Source organism: Thamnophis sirtalis, unplaced genomic scaffold (assembly GCF_051295495.1).
Source record: "Thamnophis sirtalis isolate CommonGarterSnake01/CBP01778 unplaced genomic scaffold, rThaSir2_p1.2 scaffold_46, whole genome shotgun sequence".
Lineage (NCBI taxonomy): Eukaryota > Metazoa > Chordata > Lepidosauria > Squamata > Natricidae > Thamnophis > Thamnophis sirtalis.
The window spans coordinates 24,590-45,190 of NW_028261426.1; the positions used below are offsets into that span (position 1 = coordinate 24,590).

General features: G+C 46.2%; 1 protein-coding gene across 1 annotated transcript in view; it reads left to right on the forward strand.

Annotated features, from left to right (window-relative positions):
* MYORG (myogenesis regulating glycosidase) overlaps positions 1-19,372 on the forward strand; it is a 43,670-nt gene extending 24,298 nt beyond the window's left edge. The window contains exon 2 of the mRNA XM_087703183.1: positions 13,640-19,372. Coding sequence (XP_087559309.1) covers positions 13,833-15,869 — 2,037 coding nt within the window. The 5' untranslated portion in view covers positions 13,640-13,832 and the 3' untranslated portion in view covers positions 15,870-19,372. The remainder of the gene's footprint in view (positions 1-13,639) is intronic.
* The last annotated feature ends 1,229 nt before the right edge of the window (positions 19,373-20,601 follow it).

Below are 20,601 nucleotides of genomic sequence, written 5' to 3' on the forward strand. Positions count from 1 at the left end.
AAGTTGGAGGAGAGGGGGGGGGCGGGGAACAGCGGCTTCCGCGGGAGGAAGTGGGGGACAAAAACGGCAAGAAGTAGGGGGGGGTCCCTGCAGGTCCCTGAATGCGAAGTCTGGTTAGGGCTCAAGTCCGTCCAGGCCACACAGTGGTAGGTGCCTGGATTTGAGTTCCATGGCTACATTTGAACATGCTGCATTCTACCTAGCTTTGTCTGACTTTCTGTCTGTCTGTCTGTCTGTCTGTCTCTCTATATCTATCTATCTATCTATCTATCTATCTATCTATCTATCTATCTATCTATCTATATATCTATATATGTGTGTGTGTGTATCTATCATCTATCTATCATCTATCTATCATCTATCTATCATCTATCATCTATCTATCTATCTAATCTATCTATCTATCATCTATCTATCATCTATCTATCATCTATCATCTATCTATCTATCTAATCTATCTATCTATCTATCATATATCTATCTATCTATCATATATCTATCTAATCTATCTATCATATATCTATATCATCTATCTATCATCTATCTATCTAATTATCTATCTAATCTATCTATCATCTATCTATCATCTATCTATCTAATCTATCTATCATCTATCTATCATCTATCTATCTATCTATCATATATCTATCTATCTATCATCTATCTATCTAATCTATCTATCATCTATCTATCTATCATCTATCTATCATCTATCTATCTAATTATCTATCTAATCTATCTATCATCTATCTATCATCTATCTATCATCTATCTATCATCTATCATCTATCTATCTATCTAATCTATCTATCTATCATCTATCTATCATCTATCTATCATCTATCATCTATCTATCTATCTAATCTATCTATCTATCTATCATATATCTATCTAATCTATCTATCATATATCTATATCATCTATCTATCATCTATCTATCTAATTATCTATCTAATCTATCTATCATCTATCTATCATCTATCGATCTAATCTATCTATCATCTATCTATCATCTATCTATCTATCTATCATATATCTATCTATCTATCATCTATCTATCTAATCTATCTATCATCTATCTATCTATCATCTATCTATCATCTATCTATCTAATTATCTATCTAATCTATCTAATCTATCATCTATCTATCTAATCTATCTATCAATCTATCTATCTATCTATCTATCTAATCTATCTATCTATATCATATATCTATCTATCTATCATCTATCTATCTAATCTATCTATCTATCATCTATCTGTCATCTATCTATCTATCTATCTATCTATCTATCTATCTATCTATCTAATCTATCTATCTATCATATATCTATCTATCTATCTATCTCTATCTATCTATCTATCTATCTATCTATCTATCTATCTATCTATCTATCTGTCATCTATCTATCTATCTATCTATCTATCTATCTATCTATCTATCTATCTATCTATCTAATCAGTGGTTCCCAAGCTTGGCAACTTTAAGACTTGTGGACTTCAACTCCTAGAATTCTCCAGCCAGCTCTGGCTGCTGGCTGGAGAATTCTGGGAGTTGAAGTCCCCAAGTCTTAAATTTGCCAAGTTTGGGAACCACTGATCTATATCTACCTGCCTATTTGTCTGTCTGCCTATCTCACCTGCCTGCCTGCCTATGTGTGTCTGTCTATACAAACAATACAATAGCAGAGTTGGAAGGGACCTTGGAGGTCTTCTAGTCCAACCCCCTGCCTAGGCAGGAAACCCTATACCGTTCCAGACAAATGGCTATCCAACATCTTCTTAAAGTCTTCCAGTGTTGGGGCATTCACAACTTCTGAAGGGAACTTCTGTTCCACTGCTTAATTGTTCTAACTGTCAGGAAATTTTTACTCAGTTCTACGGCCAAAGTCATTAAGAACTATCGTCAGCGTCAAGAAGAACAAGAAGTTCTGGAAGGGATGGCATGGCCCCCACAGAGCCCTGATCTCAACATCATCGAGTGTGCCTGGGATTACACGAAGAGACAGAAGGATGTGAGGAAGCCTGCGTCCACAGAAGACCTGGGGTTAGTTCTCCAAGATGTTTGGAACAACCTACCAGCCGGGTTCCTTCAAAAACTGTGTGCAGGTGGACCTAGGAGAATTGCTGCTGTTTTGAAGGCAAAGGGTGGTGGCACCAAATATTGATTTGATTTAGATTTCTCTTTTGTTCACTCACTTAATTTTTTTCATTTAGGACGATGCATGCTTGACACTTCCATTTTTGAAAGCATTCTTTGTTTACAGCATTTTTTCACACCTGCCTAAAACTTTTGCACAGTACTGTATACACACACACACACACACACACACACACACACACGCAGCCCTCTCCCCCTCCACCCCCATCCATCTCTCCATCTCTCTGTTTATCATTTCCCTGTATTTGGCCCTCTGCTCAGATCCCGAGTCCTCAATGAATGTTTGGCATCTTCCCTGCAAGTGGGCAGTTCCAGGGGTGGCTGAAAGAGCCTTTGTCCTGGGCTGCCTCCCCTCCTCTTGCCTTCCTGCCCTTTCCTAACTCCTGGCCTCTTTCAAAGGCAACTTAGAAAATTAAGAAAAAATAAGATTTTTCAGCTGGTTAGGCATGCAGGAGAGCCACGGCTATGCAAAGCAAGCCCAGATGGGGGAATGCAACTTTTTCCTAAACTTCAAATTAATTCGCTTGCAAGAATTTGGACTTTTTTGTGTGTGACTCCTATGTGGTTTCACACACACACACACACACACACCGCCTCCAAGGGTTTTCCTGGCCTGGCAGCCTTTTCTCTAAAACAGGAGCAAAATTGGACCTCTTCATCTGCCCTTCTTGTCTCAGGGTTCCGAATAGCAATATCCAAAATTAAATCAAAGTCCAAGGCAAAGTATTCCTCAAAGTTCCAATTTATCAAGAGAGCCATGTTGGCGCATCTGGGAAAACCCGAATCTGAAAGCTTCCCGGTTTTCCCCACCCAGTTGAAAATTCAAGACCCTGCCCCCAACACCCACAAGTCCATCCCGTGGTCCAAACTCCCACTGCCATGCTGGCAGTTTCCTCCCATCCAGTTCCGGTCAGGTGCAGAGAGGCAAAGACAAAGGATGACCTTGGCTTTCTAGAAAGAATGTTGTTATGGCTACATAGCATCTAACTCCGTACAATCCCCCCCTCCCATTTTCCCACCATAGAAAAAATGCATAGTAGAATAATAGAAAGTGTGGGAGGCCAAAGACCCAAAAGAAGAGCTTGTAGCTTTTCTTTTGCTTCCTGGGGCTCTCGGGCACGATGGGAGGCAGCCCAGTGATGCTGGAAAGGTCAGAGCCGAGGTGGTGCAGTGGTTAGGGTGCAGTACTGCAGGCCACTTCAGCTGACTGTTATCTGCAGTTCAGCGGTTCTAATCTCACTGGCTCAAGGTTGACTCAGCCTTCCATCCTTCCGAGGTGGGTGAAATGAGGACCCAGATTGTTGGGGGTGATATGCTGACTCTGTAAACCGCTTAGAGAGGGCTGAAAGCCCTATGAAGCGGTATATAAGTCTAACTGCTATTGCTGCTGGAAAGGTCAGCCTTTCTCCATGTTTCTAGTCGGTTACGCACCCCATTTCTGACAAAAAACACCCATCCGGGAGACTGGACTCATTTAATTTCTGCACCATTTGCTTAATGACCTCCATAAAACAGTTCGTGAAATCGTGCCTGGTTCCATGGTGACCCGCTTAATGACCGCCACGACTTAATGACTGTAATTCTGGCTCAATTATGGTTGTAAGTCGAGAACTGACAGAACAGTTTCCGGACATTGAGAACAATTAACCAGTGGAACAGCTGGCGTTGTGAATGCTCCAACACTGGAAGTTTTGAAGAAGATGTTGGATAGCCATTTGTCTGGAACGCTATAGGGTTTCCTGCCTAAGCAGAGGGTTGGACTAGAAGACCTCCAAGGTCCCTTCCAACTCTGTTATTGTTGTATAACCTCCAACTGGCTGGGGAATTCTGGGAGTTGAGGTCCATATATCTTAGAATCGCTAAGGGTGAGAAACATTGAACTAAATAACTTGATGTCATCAGCAACCGTGAATGTTTTCTGGAAGGAATTCCCCTTCATCCTAAATGTTCAGAAACGGTCAAAAAAAGTCACAATGATTTTAAAACGGATTGAACTAGCAGAAATGGTGAAACTAACGGTCTTGATTAGGGATAATCCAGCTTTATAAGAGACTGGAAACCGTTTGGGAACTTTCTACCTGTGAAAAACAGGAACAGATGGTTAATTTCTCAATATTTGACTTGAGGATCAGAGGAAATCATGGCCAGAAATTATGACACTAATAAACAGAAGCAGCTGGATTTTTCAAAGCAACACAATTTGCAGTTAGTTGTTCAGTCACTTCTGACTTCATGATTGTCGATAATCCCATTTCAAGTCTTCAGCAATGGCATTTAACTGTAGCTAGTCCTCAACTTACGACCACAGCGGAGCCCAAAACCTCAGTTGTTAAGTGAGGCATCTGTTAAGTGAGTTTTGCCCCACTTTACGACCTTGCTTGCTACTGTTTTTCATTGAAGCACCGCAGTTGTCAAAGTTGGTGACACGGTTGTTGAGTGGATTGGCTTTGCTTGTCAGAAGGTCGCACCTTGGGACGCTGCAACCGTCGTAAGTATGAGTCACTCGCCAAGCGCCTGAATGTTGATCACGTGACCAGGGGGATGCTTGCGTTCAGAATTCGTGGGCGTTTCATCACTGTAGGTTTTTAAGAAGAAACTGGACAGTCACTTACCTGGATAGCCATTTATCTGAAATGGCACAGGGCCTCCTGCTTGAGCAGGGGGCTGGACTAGAAGACCTCTGAGGTCCCCTTCCAGCTTCTATTCTCTTCTGCTCTATTCCATTCTTCTATTCTGTGCTGTGCTGTGCTGTGCTGTGCTACTCTATGCTATGCTTCTTTTCTATTCTATTCTATATATGGCCTCCTGCCTGAACAGGGGGATGGACTAGAAGACCTCTGAGGTCCCCTTCCAGCTTCTATTCTATTCTGCTCTATTCCATTCTTCTATTCTGTGCTGTGCTACTCTATGCTATGCTTCTTTTCTATTCTATTCTATATATGGCCTCCTGCCTGAGCTGGGGGTTGGACTAGAAGACCTCTGAGGTCCCCTTCCAGCTTCTATTCTATTCTGCTCTATTCCATTCTTCTATTCTGTGCTGTGCTACTCTATGCTATGCTTCTTTTCTATTCTATTCTATATATGGCCTCCTGCCTGAACAGGGGGATGGACTAGAAGACCTCTGAGGTCCCCTTCCAGCTTCTATTCTATTCTGCTCTATTCCATTCTTCTATTCTGTGCTGTGCTACTCTATGCTATGCTTCTTTTCTATTCTATTCTATATATGGCCTCCTGCCTGAGCTGGGGGTTGGACTAGAAGACCTCTGAGGTCCCCTTCCAGCTTCTATTCTATTCTGCTCTATTCCTTTCTTCTATTCTGTGCTGTGCTGTGCTGTGCTGTGCTACTCTATGCTATGCTTCTTTTCTATTCTATTCTATATATGGCCTCCTGCCTGAACAGGGGGATGGACTAGAAGACCTCTGAGGTCCCCTTCCAGCTTCTATTCTATTCTGCTCTATTCCATTCTTCTATTCTGTGCTGGGCTGTGCTACTCTATGCTATGCTTCTTTTCCATTCTATTCTATATATGGCCTCCTGCCTGAGCTGGGGGTTGGACTAGAAGACCTCCGAGGTCCCTTCCAGCTTCCATTCTATTCTGCTCCGTTCCATTCTTCTTTTCTGTGCTCTGCTCTACTCTGCTCTGCTATGCTTTTTTTCTATAGCTCATAAGGCCGTTTTTTGCCCTCCGGAGCCTTCAGGGGCCTTCTATTTCTATTCTATTCTATAAAGGGTCTCCTGCCTGAACAGGGGGATGGACTAGAAGACCTCCGAGGTCCCTTCCAGCTTCCATTCTATTCTGCTCCGTTCCATTCTTCTTTTCTGTGCTCTGCTCTACTCTGCTCTGCTATGCTTTTTTTCTATAGCTCATAAGGCCGTTTTTTGCCCTCCGGAGCCTTCAGGGGCCTTCTATTTCTATTCTATTCTATATAGGGTCTCCTGCCTGAACAGGGGGATGGACTAGAAGACCTCCGAGGTCCCTTCCAGCTTCTATTCTATTCTGCTCCGTTCCATTCTTCTATTCCCTGCTATGCGATGCTATTATTTATTTCTTTTCCATTCTATTCTATATAGGGTCTCCTGCCTGAGCAGGGGTTGGACTAGAAGACCTCCGAGGTCCCTTCCAACTCTGTTATTCTATTATTCTATTAATTGATGAGATCGCAGTTAATTGAGGTTTTTCAGAGGTAATGCCTTTGGAACAATCACCCAACTGGCTCTTCTTCACCATTACTGTTAACACCACCAAGAGCCGAGGTGGCACAGTGGTTAAATGCAGCACTGCAGGCTACAGTTCTGCAGTTTGGCTGTTCAAATCTCACCGGCTCAGGGTTGACTCAGCCTTCCATCCTTTCGAGGTGGGTAAAATGAGGACCCAGATTGTTGGGGGCAATATGCTGACTCTGTAAACCGCTTAGAGAGGGCTGAAAGCCCTATGAAGCGGTATATAAGTCTAACTATTGCTATTGCTACTTGGCTTCCAAGCATTTAGTTGGCAAAAATCTGTCCTTTTGTGGAGGCTGATCTCTTCTAATGCTCTCCTAATTCCTTGGTAAGCAGCCCAAAAGTTGCAAAATTGAGCTGCTTTATTTAGTCCACATTGGCAGGACTTGTGAAAAATGATGTGTTTGTCTTCATCTGTTGGATTGAAGGCCAGACAAGGAATAACGGAGGGAAACTGAACCAGGAGAGATTCAACCTAGAAATAAGGATAAATTTCCTGACCGTAAGAACAATCAAACCCATGGAACAGAAGTTGCCTTCAGTAGTTGTGGGAGCTTCATCCCTGGAGGCTTTCAAGAAGAGACTGGACTGCCCTCTGTCAGGAATGGTGTAGGGTAGCTTGGGCAGGGGGTTGGGCTAGATGACCTTCAAGGTCCCTTCCAACTCTGTTAATCTAAAGCAATGTTTCAAAATCTCAGCAACTTTATAGAGGATGGACTTCTATCCCCAGAATCTCCAAGCCAGCATGTTTTAAGATAGCTGAACTTCGAACCCAGAATTCCCCAACATTTTAAGAAGGGTGGACTTCAACTCCCAGAAGTCCCCTTGGTAGCAAAATCCATCCATCTTAAAATTAGATTTGGGAACACTGATCTATAATATAGGCTAAGCGTCTGAAGTTATTATCGTATCATCATTATTATTATATGAATTTAATTTGTTTGCCACCTAATTTGGTGATTTATAGGAAGATAAAACACAATCAAATGTCCAGGATTAGGGTTTCTTCCAGGGTTGTTAAGTGAATCACTGCACTTCAGTGAATCCCACGGTCGTTAAGTGAATCTGGCTCCCCCCATTGACCTCGCTTGTTGGAAGCCAACTCACATTTACGACGCTTGCAGTGTCCTGGGGTCACGGGATCCCCTTTTGCGACCAAGCCAAGTCAGTGGGATTCACTTAACAACTGTGTTACTATATTTAACGACTTGCAGGGCTTCCCTTGACAAGTGCGGCAAGAAAAGTTGTAAAGCGGGACAAACTCACTTAGCGACACACATTTGGGGGGGCTCAATCGTGGTCGTAACCCGAGGACTACCTGTACAATATTTCTACCGCGGTTCTTATAAGTTTATACATTCTCCCCAGAGTGAGTTTCAGCCGAGTGGACTAAAACTTTTGAAAAGTTTTCTCCAGAGCCGATTAAGGGTGTTGGGTGAAAGTTATCCAAAGTGTTGGCACGTGTTTTAAGGACTTGATGATTCAAGAATCCATTTCTGTACTCGGCTTGGCGTCTGGCCGAAGGAGGGACACCAGCCAAGTGGAAAAGTTAAATATTCAGCCTTAGCGGAATGGAATTAGCACCTCAACTTGGCAGCTGCCGGCGCTGTTTTTCTCAGCGACAGCTGCGAGAGTGCGCAGAGCCACATCGTGCCAAGAGAAGCCTCCGTCTTGTCTCGCAAAGACAGTTGCGCTCTATGGCTGGTGGCCTTTGGCTGTGACGTCCTGCTGGGAGGGTCCCGTCCCTATCCCCGTCCCCCCACCCGACGTCCAGCAGAAATTTCAAACTTGCTGAGGTCAGAAATTCTTCCAGTTATGGAAGGAATGTGATTGGCAAGTTTCTGGTCCCTAGTGACCTGGCCGTTTTTTGTTCAGCATTAAATGAAGACGCTGAGATCACCGTTCGTAGCTCTTGCTGGAAGATCCCGCACAATTTGGGGAAACAATTCTCTCTTGGTGTTATACAAAAAAACTCAGCCTTCCTGTTACATGCTATATCCGTGATGGCGAACCTATCGCATAACCTATGTCCAAAGTGGCACCAAAGTGTCTAGAGAGCCGAGGTGGTGCAGTGGTTAGAGTGCAGCACTGCAGGCCACTTCAGCTGACTGTAGTTCGGCTGTTCAAATCTCACCGGCTCAAGGTTGACTCAGCCTTCCATGATCCAGGGGTGGGTTTCTCGCCCCGTTCCAACCGGATCGGTTGGAACAAGGCCAGCGGCGTCCTCGTGCACGCACGCGGCACGCACATGCGTATTAGCGTCTGCGCGATGCTCCAGCTGCTCCTGGAGGATCGCGCAGGCGTTCTGCGCATGCGTGGAAAGCGCGAAATTCAAAAAAACCGGGTAAGGAGCGGGTGCGGGCGTGCGCGGGGGGGGGGGGGGGCCTTCGCCGTTCCCGGAAGTTACTTACTTCCGGGTTCGGCGACCAACCGGATCGCAGGGACCGGTGCGAACCGGTTGAAACCCAGCCCTGCTTCCATCGTATATCATACCGCAGTTCCGAATCGGTTTCTTTGCAGTTAGTATTTTCCCTACTATACATTTCTATCTTGCGTTCATAATCTCCTTGTTCGTTATCCATTTTTATGTACATTTCTTTATTTATTTAAGCTTAGCTACTTATGACCAGATATTATTTATCTATATTGTGCTTTATATTTTTACTGTCATTTATTCTCTTACATACAGTTATAGGTATACATTCACATAGTTATTCTTTTTCTTTGCCATTCTTATATTATTATTATTCCATTTAAAAGGTTATAAGGTAAAGTTTGGAGTGCTTTGTTTACCATCCTTTGCACCTGCTATGACACCACCTTATTTTCTCTTTCTTTTCTTTTCTTCCTCCCTTCCTTTTCTACTTCCTTCCTTCCTCCTCTCCTCCCCCTTCTTCCTTCCCTTACCTCTCCCTTACTCCTACCCTCTTTCTTCTTCCTACCCTCTCTCCTTCTCTTTCTCTCTCTTCCTCCCTCTTCTCCTTCTCTTTCTCTCCCTTCCACCCACCTCTCCTTACCTCTTTCTTCTTCCCCTACTTCTCCTCCACACTTCTTCTTCCTCTCCTACTATCTCTCCTTCTCTTTCTCTCTCTTCCACCCTCCACTCCTTTCCATTCCTTCGTTCCTCCATTCTCTACTTCCTTCTTCCCCTCCTTTCCTTCCTTCTTCCCTTCCTTTCTTTTTCTATTGTTATAGGTGTCTTTTTCAAATGCCAGTTTATGTTTTCTCGGGGATGGTATTTCCACAAGCCCATTTTTGTTTCATATCATTTCCCTTTTTCTCTATCATTCTACAGTCTATATGCCAGCTATCGTTCTGATTTGATTTCACCAGTCATGACCCCCTTATTTTACTTATAACTATTATTTTTGAGTGTCGTTTTTCGCCTTTACAATTAACTCCAAGGAGGGTGGTTTTGCTGCAATAAAAGAAGGTAGTTTGTGTCCAGGACTTTTAAGTCCTCTTAGTTTTATCAAACATTGCTTCAAACATTACACATCACTGATTCTTGATGTCTTAGATCATCACCTCTATTTAACGACCCCATAATCCCTTGTGGGGTGGAGTCTGGCCCACTGAATGGAGCTATTAGAGTGTTTCATGGCCAGATGCCCTTCCTGTCACCAGTGCGGAGTTTTGTGCGCAGCAGATACATTCTCAGTATTCTCAGACACCAATTCTGTTGGAAATACAGAAATATGGAATACTAGTTGGATCCCCGAGCTTCGCGATGAAACTACGTCATCGGGCAATGCAGGAGAAATCCGGTTCCTTCTGGTTCAATCCGTCAGCTCAGTGGCGGTCGGTGATTGAGACACATAAGGGAATATCGCTCCCACCACTTTGAGTCCGGAAGCAATTTCATAAGCGGAAGGTGTAGACATTTTGGTGATGTTTAGTAAGGCCTCTCCTCTCTATTGCTTGACAAAACAGGTGGCTTTTTTGGTCTGTCTACCAATCATCATCTTGTATTTTGTATTTGTATTTATTAATATTTGTATGCCGCCCTTTTCCCCAAGGGGACTCAGGGCGGCTCACAGTTCAAGGGGAGGGGGAGACAAACCAAGTTACATATAGGACAATACATCATTAAAAGCACAACATTCATACAATTCAGGTACAGTGAAGGTCTTTAGCCCCAGGCCTGTCGGAACAGCCAGGTTTTAAGGGCTTTGCGGAAGGCCTGGAGGGTGGTGAGGGTTCGAATCTCCACGGGGAGTTCGTTCCAGAGGGCTGGAGCAGCCACAGAGAAGGCCCTCCTCCGGGTGGTCGCCAGTCGGCACTGGCCGGCAGATGGAATTCAGAGGAGGCCTAGTCTGTGGGATCTAATCGGTCTATTGGAGGTGATTGGCAGTAGGCGGTCTCTCAAGTACCCAGATCCAATACCATGAAGGGCTTTATAGGTGACAACTAGCACCTTGAAGCGTATCCGGAGATCAACAGGTAGCCAGTGCAGCTCGCAGAGGATAGGTGTTACGTGGGCGAAATGAGGTGCACCCACAATCGCTCGCGCGGCCGCATTCTGGACTAGCTGAAGTCGCCGAATACTCTTCAAGGGCAGCCCCATGTAGAGCACATTGCAGTATTCCAGCCTAGAGGTCACAAGGGCGCGAGTGACTGTTGTGAGAGCCTCCCGGTTCAGGTAGGGACGCAACTGGTGCACCAGGCGAACCTGGGCAAATGCCCCCCTGGTCACAGCTGACAAATGGTGTTCAAAAGTCAGCTGTGGGTCCAGGAGGACTCCCAAGTTGTGGACCCTGTCTGAGGGGCGTAGTATTTGACCCCCCAGCCTGAGAGATGGAACACTTGGCCAATTAGTGGGAGGGAAGCACAGCAGCCACTCAGTCTTATCCGGATTGAGCACAATCTTCATTTAACGATCCCATAATCGCTTGCAGGGCGGAGTCTGGCCCACTGAATGGAGCTATTAAGAGTGTTTCATGGCCAGATGCCCTTCCTGTCGCCAATGCGGAGTTTTGTTCAGCAGATACATTCTCATTGAGTGAGAAATATCGGTCTCTCCCTAGGATCAAACTCACAGCCTTCTGATTGCGAGGCGAGCGCTCCGCCTCTAGGCCACCACACCACTCTGCTTCTTGATGTCTTAGGTGATGTGGGCTGTTAAGAGAGTATCTAGCTTTTGGGCATGGCCACCAGGTATGGAAGAAGGTACCATGCCCGAAAGCGAAAAAATACTGGACTAAAATACAAAAATGGTTACAGGAAATTACGAACACCCAAATAGAGTTCAAAGCGGAACTGTTTCCTTCTGGGGATTATTAAGGGAAAGTACCCAAAAGAGATAAAATATTTAATTCTGCACATAATTACAGCGACGAGAATAGCACAATGTTGGAAAAGTGGATACCCTGCTGACAAAGAGTCTGATAATCCAAAAGATTCTTGATTGTGCAGAGATGTAAAAACTCATCTTGGAGGTGCTTGGAAAGATGGTTTTAATGGTGGACAGGACCACATGGCTTGAGCCCTGAACAGAAAAGGGGATCACATGCTTCAATGTTGGTGGAGAAGAAGAGAAGGGCTGAGGGAGGGGCTTGCTAGGCTTTTTATACCCTGTTTAGTCCCACCTCTCTGTTTCCTGTTCCTGTGTAAGAAATGCATTCTGATTGGTTGTCAGACTCCCATGGGGCCATGCAGGGGGCAACTCTCTAGGCTGTGTTTTGAATCCTGGTTTGGTTGAGTATTATCATGCTTTCCTGCAGCTGCAGTGGAGAAGTCTTTATTATGTAAAGTGGGCTAGCCTGGCCTTCTCAATGGCCTATTGACAAAGTGGGGATGGGCAGGAAGCTACAGACAACTATTCTGTCTTTTTCTTTCTTTTCACATCCAGAGAAATATTCTGCCTTTTCAATATTTCCTAGGATATTTCATTTTTCTGGGAGAGGGCTGGATGATAACTTCCCACACCTTCTTTCTTGTATGGTGGTTATGCCCCAAAGCTAAAAAATATTGGGCCGAATTGCAAAAATGGTTACAGGAAGCTACGAACACCCAAATCGAGTTCAAAGTGGAATTGTTCCTTCTGGGGATTATTAAGGGAAAGTACATGAAAGAGATAAAATGTTTAATTCTGCACATAATTACAGCAGCGAGAATAGCACAATGCTGGAAAAGTGGATACCCTGCCAACAAACAGTCTGATAATCCAAAAGATTCTTGATTGTGCAGAGATGTAAAAACTCATCTTGGAGTTGAGGGACAAGGAAGACTCAGAATATTATACAGTTTGGGAAAACTGGTATCAATGGAGGAATAACAGGAACATGAAATGTAGAGGTTAGAAACATAGATGTAGAAATATTAGGAATGTAGAATAGATGTAGAAATAGATGTAGAAATATTAGATGTAGAAATATTAGGAATGTGTACACATGTATTTGAATAACAATAGAGCCGAGGTGGCGCAGTGGTTAGGGTGCAGCACTGCAGGCCACTTCAGCTGACTGTTATCTGCAGTTCAGCGGTTCAAATCTCACCGGCTCAAGGTTGACTCAGCCTTCCATCCTTCCGAGGTGGGTAAAATGAGGACCCAGACTGGGGGGGGTGATATGCTGACTCTGTAAACTGCTTAGAGAGGGCTGAAAACCCTATGAAGCGGTATATAAGTCTAACTGCTATTGCTATATCTATCTATCTATCTATCTATCTATCTATCTATCTATCTATCTATCTATCTATCTATCTATCTACCTACCTACCTACCTACCTACCTACCTACCTACCTACCTACCTACCTATCTATCATCTATCTATCTATCTATCTATCTACCTACCTACCTACCTACCTACCTACCTACCTACCTACCTATCTATCTATCTATCCGAGGTGGCGCAGTGGTTAGGGTGCAATACTGCAGGCTACTTCAGCTGACAGTTATCTGCAGTTCAGCGGTTCAAATCTCACCGGCTCAAGGTTGACTCAGCCTTCCATCCTTCCGAGGTGGGTGAAATGAGGACCCGGATTGTTGTTGGGGGCGATTTGCTGACTCTGTAAACCGCTTAGAGAGGGCTGAAAGCCCTATGAAGCGGGATATAAGTCTAACTGCTATTGCTATTGCTAAATGGGTATGTTAGTACTGTCAAAAAGGATTGCAACTTATGCAAAACTATTTTTAAAGGTATATTTGTATGTTTTAAATTTTCAAGAAAGGGTTTTTCGTCAAAAAAAAAAAAGAGACAGAGTTGGCCTTTCTTCAACCGTCTTCAGCCTTTTGTCTTTCCTTTTTTTTGGCAGATGATGGCGATCTGTTCAGCGTCCTCCTCCAGATAGGACAAACGCCTCGGTCGAAAGAGGCTAATGAGCTCGCCGGCCACTCCTGAAGAAGCAGGTGGAGGCAGACCATCACCCAGCCTCTATGCTTCCAGCTTTGCACCCGAACTCAGAGACGGGCCCTGCCTTGGGTAGCAACGCGACATAAGAGGGGACGATGTATACTTTCCTGCCGGAGAACTTCACTCCGGTGAAGCAGAAGCCATCCAAAGAGCTGAGGCCCATGATTGGCGCCATCGTGGTGGGCCTCGTTTTGTGCATTGCCGCCATCGTGGCGTGGTGCTACTACGTGGCGTCCCTTCGGAAGGCGGAGAGGCTTAAGACGGCGGAGATGGATTTGCGGCAGGACGGATTCACCATCAAGAACCAGAACGGCCAGCTGGTCTTCCAGGTGGCCTTCCAGTCGGGGCTTCTGGACCTGGAGTCCTGCTCCAGGGCGGGGGCCAATTTAACCTGCACCCAGACCGACAAAGGGAGAGTCAACTTCTTCATCAAGATCGTCAACCCCAAGGACACCGTCATCTGCTACCGCGTGCGCTGGGAAGAGTTCGTGGCGGACACGGTGGTGGAACATAAAATGTTCTGGGGTGATGCCTTCTGGTACGGAGGCTGTGAGATGAGTGTCCAGCATTGGCCGATCAAGCTGCCCGGATACCAGGAGCCCATGCCTTTTGTGACCAGCGACGTCAATTCTTTAAGGAACAGCTTTGGAGGCATCTTAGAGAGGTACTGGTTGTCTTCCAAAGCTGCCGCCATCAAGATCAACGATTCGGTGCCCTTCCACCTTGGCTTCAACGCCACGGAGCCCTCCCTCGTCTTCCAAGCCAGGTATAAAGACTCGCCGTACAAGCCTCCGTTGGGCCAGCCTCCTTTTCCTGAGCTGAGTTACCGCGTCTGCATCGGTTCCGACGTCACCTCCATCCACAAATACATGGTGCGGAAGTACTTCTACAAGCCCTCCAAGATACCTTCGAGGAACGCCTTCAGGTACCCCATCTGGTCCACCTGGGCCTTGTACAAGAACGACATCGACCAGGAGAAACTCCTGCGCTTTGCCGAAAACATCAAGAAGTACAAGTTCAACTGCAGCCACATCGAGATCGACGACACCTACACCCAGGCGTACGGCGACTTCGACTTCGATGTGGCCAAGTTCCCCAACATGACGGGAACCTTCAAGAAACTCCGAGAGGACGGTTTCCAGATCACCCTCTGGACCCACCCGTTCATCAATTACAATTCCTCGAATTTTGGGGTGGGGATAGAGAAACAGCTGTTCATCAAGGAACCCACCGGACGGCTGCCCGCCATGGTGGAGTGGTGGAACGGCATCGGCGCCATCTTGGATTTCACCAATCCTGCCGCCCGAGATTGGTTCCAGAGCCAGCTGAGACAACTGCGCAATAAATACGGCATCTCCTCCTTCAAATTCGACGCTGGGGAGACCAGCTACCTCCCCAAACAGTTTAGCACCTTCCGACCTTTGTCGGACCCCAGTGTCTGGTCCAGGCGCTACACAGAAATGGCCATCCCGTTTTACGAACTGGCGGAGGTCAGGGTGGGCTACCAATCCCAGAACATCTCGTGTTTCTTCCGGATCATTGACCGGGATTCCGTGTGGGGCTACGAACTTGGCCTGAAGTCCTTAATCCCCACCGTCCTGACCATCAGCATGTTGGGGTACCCGTTTATATCGGCCGACATGATCGGAGGGAATTTCTTCCCCAACAAAACCGACGGGGCTTTGGAAATCCCGGATCGGGAACTCTACATCCGTTGGCTGGAGTTGTCCGCCTTCATGCCGTCCATGCAGTTCTCCATCCCGCCTTGGCTGTACGACAAGGAGGTCGTCGAAATCGCCCTGAAGTTCACCAAGCTTCACGAGTCCTTGGTGGCCCCTCTCTTGCTGGAGCTGGCCGGGGAGATCACCACCACGGGGGATCCCATCATACGGCCCATCTGGTGGATCTCTCCCGGGGACGAGTCTGCTCACAAGATCGATTCCCAGTTTCTCATCGGGGACACCTTGATGGTGGCTCCAGTCTTGGAGATGGGAAAACAGGAACGGGATATTTACATCCCGGCGGGGAAATGGCGGAGTTACAAAGGAGAGCTGTTTGAGAAGACTCCCACGCTGGTCACGGACTACCCCGTGGATCTGGATGAGGTGGCCTACTTTGTCTGGGTCTCCTAAGCCGCCTCCGTGGACGTGTGTAAAAGAGTCAGTTTGCCTTATTCTCATCCTCCTAACCCGAAATAATTCTAATCGGTTCAGAAGGTCGAAAGGGAAAACACGATTGCCCGTTAATTCTTCCAATCGAAACTGAACGACGGGCGTGCGATTAAACAGGCTGCCAAAAGACAAATAAAGGTAGTCCTCGACTTACAACCACCATTGAGCCCAAAATTTATGTCACTAAACGAGACAGTTTAGTGTTAAGCGAGCTTTGCCCCAATTCACGAAATTTCTTGGGTCGGTTGTTAAGTGAATCACTGCTATCAGTTAATAGCGGTTGTTAAGGTGAATCCAGCTTTGCTGTTGCTTGTCAGAAGGTCACAAAAGGGATACAGCAACGGTCATAAGTACGTGCCAGTTGCCAAGCCTCTGAACTTTTATCCCGCGCCTGTGGGAATGCTGCAACAGTGATCAGTGTGAAAAAACCGTCCTAACCACTTTTTTCAGTGCTGTTATAACTTTGAAGGGTCGCTAAGGGAATTGTTGTAAGTCGAGGACTACCTGTATTGTCACCAAATTTGCACAGAGAGGCAAAAGGCCTCGCTTGGAGGCTGGGAATCGTGGTTTCTGAATTGTGTGTGTGTGTGTGTGTGTGTGTGTGTTTATTTGCACTGAACCGGTTGTCTTCCGTTTTCTTCAAAGGTGGGTCTTGTAAGGCCGAAATCCTTTGAGTGATTGATCAATCTTCAATCTTCAAGCGTTTCTGGATGGTTTTAACACCAGGAATTGGGGGGGAAAAGAGGAGGAATTTAACTCTTAAGCTGCCGAGAATTTTTTTTGAAGCGTTGGGAAAATGTGTAAGAAGGACAGCTCAACTAGGATGAACCGTATTGTTGTTTTTAATTGGGAAGGCATCTAATTATTGCTCCAGCCAAGTCTATCTAACCGGAGGGAGTGGTTAAAGAAAAAAATAAGGAACGGGGGGTGGGGGTGGGGGAAGTCACACATACATGATCAAAAACCCCTCGTGTCACACATGACAACGCAGGTAATCCTCGACTTAAGCGTCCCAATTGAGTCCCAAAATTTCCGTTGCCAGGTGAGACAGTTAAATGAGTTTTGCACAGGGGTGGGCTTCAAAAACTTTAGCAAGGGGGTCTCTGCCCTGTGGCTGAGTGGGCGTGGCCATGGTGGGTGTGGCCTAGTCAGCCGCCTGCACTACAGCAGGGTGTGTGTGTGTGTGTTTTTTTGCCCTCTCTGGGCTCCAGAGGCTTTCCTTGAGTCTCCGGGAGAGCGGAAACAGCCTCCCTAGGCTCCGGAGGCTCTCGGAAGGGTGAAAAATGGGCCTACCGGAAGTTCACCTCCCCGAACTTCCGGTAGGCCCATTTTTCGTCCTTCCTGATCCTCCGCGTGCGCCCTGCACTTAGCTGCCTCCAAAATGGGCCGTGTAGGGACTCCTAGGAGGGGCGGGGCTGGGTGGGTGGGGCCAGCCAGGAGTGGGATTTGGGGGGGTTCTCCGAACTGCACAGAACCCCTGCAAACCCCCTGGTTTTGCCCCTTTTTACGACCTTTTACGCCTGTGGTTAAGCGAATCGCTGCAGTCGTTAACTCAGTCCCGCAGTTCTTAAGCGAATCCGGCTTCCCCATTGTCTTTTGCTTGCCAAAAGAGGGTCACAACCCCGGGACGCTGCAACCGTCATAAGTACAGGCCAGTTACCAAGCGTCTGAATTTTGATCTCGTGACCTATCGGGGAGGCTGCAAGGGTGAAAACGATCCTAAGCCGCTTTTTTTTCAGTGCCATTGTCACTTTTGATTGGTCACTATATGAGCCGTTATAAGTCGAGGACTACCTCTGCGGGTAAAAAAGCTGGGCTTCACACGGTCAGCACTTCCAACCTGACTTTTCAAACCCCTCCCGGTGGATTTCTTGGCTGCCGCACAACCAGCCTTAAGTTTTAAAATACCGTAAGCTATTATTTGAAACGAGCTTTGTTTTCCTAAAGGGAATAAATCGAATAAATACAGGGATATATTTATAGAAATGCGGGGAGATCTCCCTGCTCTCTGATTTCCGAAGGAGGCTGGTGGTAACCCAGGAATGAACTAGCCACGTAGGCAATGGTGGGATTCAAATAATTTCACAACCGGTTCGTCTGAACAGATACGAACTGTCTGAATCACCCGCCTCTTGTACATAAAGTTTGATTAAACAGGCCTGGGCTGGTTCCTTGGCTTTAGGCTTTGGGAAAGAGAGAAAGGGTGTGGATCCGCCTTATATTTTCCAGTTTTGCACCTCAAAACAGGTTTTGCGATGGCTTCAGTCCTGTGGAATTCTGGGGCTTGTAGTTCCAACACATCTGGAAGGGCAGAGGTTGGGGGGGAGATTCCTTCCTTTGTCCCTCCCTCGGCTAGTGACTTTCTTATCCAGGTAATTAACCCACCAAAATCCATCCACGCAACAATATAGTTAGAATTTCACCCACAGTAAGATCCAATTTAGAAGAGGATAATTCGGTTGAACCGTGGTGCTCTCTGAGTTTCATTATTTTCTCGTAGACCTTTCATGACCCAACTAGGGATCATCATCAGTGCCAGAAATCTCTGTTTGTATACAGGTGGCTGTCACTGTTGGTGCGAGCTTTGGTTTCTTTTTAGTGGTTCCTTCACTAGGCTGTTCTTCTCTGTTGATTGATTTGATTGATTGATTGATTTTATTATATTTATGTGCCGTCCTTTTCCCCCCCGAAGGGGACTCAGGGCGGCTCACAATTCAAATCAGGGAAGGGGGGGTACAGACAAAAAAATAAAAGATGAAACATAACAATACATAATTTAAAAACGCACAACAGTCATACCATTCGAGACGGGGGCAAAAGCTCTTTAGCCCCAGGCTTGTCGGAACAGCCAAGTTTTAAGGGCTTTGCGGAAGGCCTGGAGGGTGGTGAGGGTTCGAATCTCCATGGGGAGCTCGTTCCAGAGGGTCGGAGCAGCCACAGAGAAGGCCCTCCTCCGGGTGGTCGCCAGTCGGCACTGGCCGGCGGATGGAATTCGGAGGAGGCCTAATCTGTGGGATCTGATCTGTCTAGTGGAGGTAATTGGCAGCAGGCGGTCTCTCAAGTACCTTATTTGTCTGTTGATCCACAGGCACATAGGGATAAATAGCATCTACACACCATTAAAAAGAGATGTTTAGAAAGGAAACAAAAAGAACCCAAACAGATCCTTACCAGTGACCAATACCCAGATAAACAGAGGCAAACCCAAAGATTAATACTAGGCCAACAATCAAGAAGTAAACATTATCCCAATTAAGGAACTGCCAACTCAGACAAACAATATAACAATCAAGGAACCAACAACAACACTGACAGGACAACGCCATTTGTACATAAACAGAGTGCAAACCCCACTCTCTTTTAGCACTGATGATGTTATCTAGTTGGGTAATGAAAAGTCTGCAAGCAAATCACCTATTTCAGAGAGCACTAAGGACCACACAATCATCATCATCATCATCATCATCATCATCATCCTCCTCCTCCTCCTCCTCCTCCTCCTCCTCCTCCTCCTCCTCCTCCTCCTCCTCCTCTCTGCAAACTCTACTCCCTTCTAGCACTGATGATGTTACCTAGCTGGGTCATGAAACGTCTGTAAGAAAACCACCATCAGAGAGCACCAAGGACCTCACAATCCTCCTCCTCCTCCTCCTCCACATTCTTTCTAGCACTGATGATGTTACCTAGTTGGGTAAAGAAACATCTGCAAGAAAACCACCAAGCTGAGAGAGCACCAAGAACTCCACAATCCTTTTCCTCCTCCTCCTCCTCCTCCTCCTCCTCCTCCTCCTCCTCCTCCTCCTCCTCCTCCTCCTCCTCCTCCTCCTCCTCCATAAACCCACTCCTTTCCAACACAGATGATATTCCCTAGTTGGGTCATGAAACATCTGCAAGAAAACTACCCAGGTCAGAAAGCACCAGGGGCCCCACAGTCCATCCTCCTCCTCCTCCTCCAATCCCACTCCCTTCTAGCACTGATGATGTTACCTAGCTGGGCCATGAAACACCTGCCGGAAAGCCCCAAGGACCCCACAGTCCACTCCTGAGTTGCAAAAATTCTCTTCTATCCACAGAACAAACCAATTCTTGCTGTACCAAAAAGGGAGAATTATGACTTCTCTGTCTGGAAGACGAATGTAACTTAGTGCAGTCCAGATACAATTAAAGTTTTGATTAAACCTGGCAAGAGTCTTCATTTGATTATGTCTTTTTCAATTCGGGAAGGGGTTTAAGTTCCCATTGTCCTACCTGCAATTCTGGGGCAACTGTGCCATCCTCGGAAAAACGAACGAAAGGTACTATTTTCATCTCCCCCTTGAGCTGGAAATGTCTTCCCAATCTTCCCCTCGCATTTCATTCCTTCAGAAGGTACCATAATTAGACGGCTGAAATCCAAGATGTACCTTGACAGCAAAGAGCCAAGGTGGCGCAGTGGTTAAAAGCAGCACTGCAGGCTACTGCTAGATCAGCAGGTCAGCGGTTCAAATCTCACCGGCTCAGGGTTGACTCAGCCTTCCATCCTTCTGAGGTGGGTAAAATGAGGACCCAGATTGTTGGGGGCAATATGCTGACTCTCTGTAAACCGCTTAGAGAGGCCTGAAAGGCCTATGAAGCGGTATATAAGTCTACTCCTATTGCTATTGCTATTGGTGCAGTGGTTAGAGTGCAGTACTGCAGGCCACTTCAGCTGACT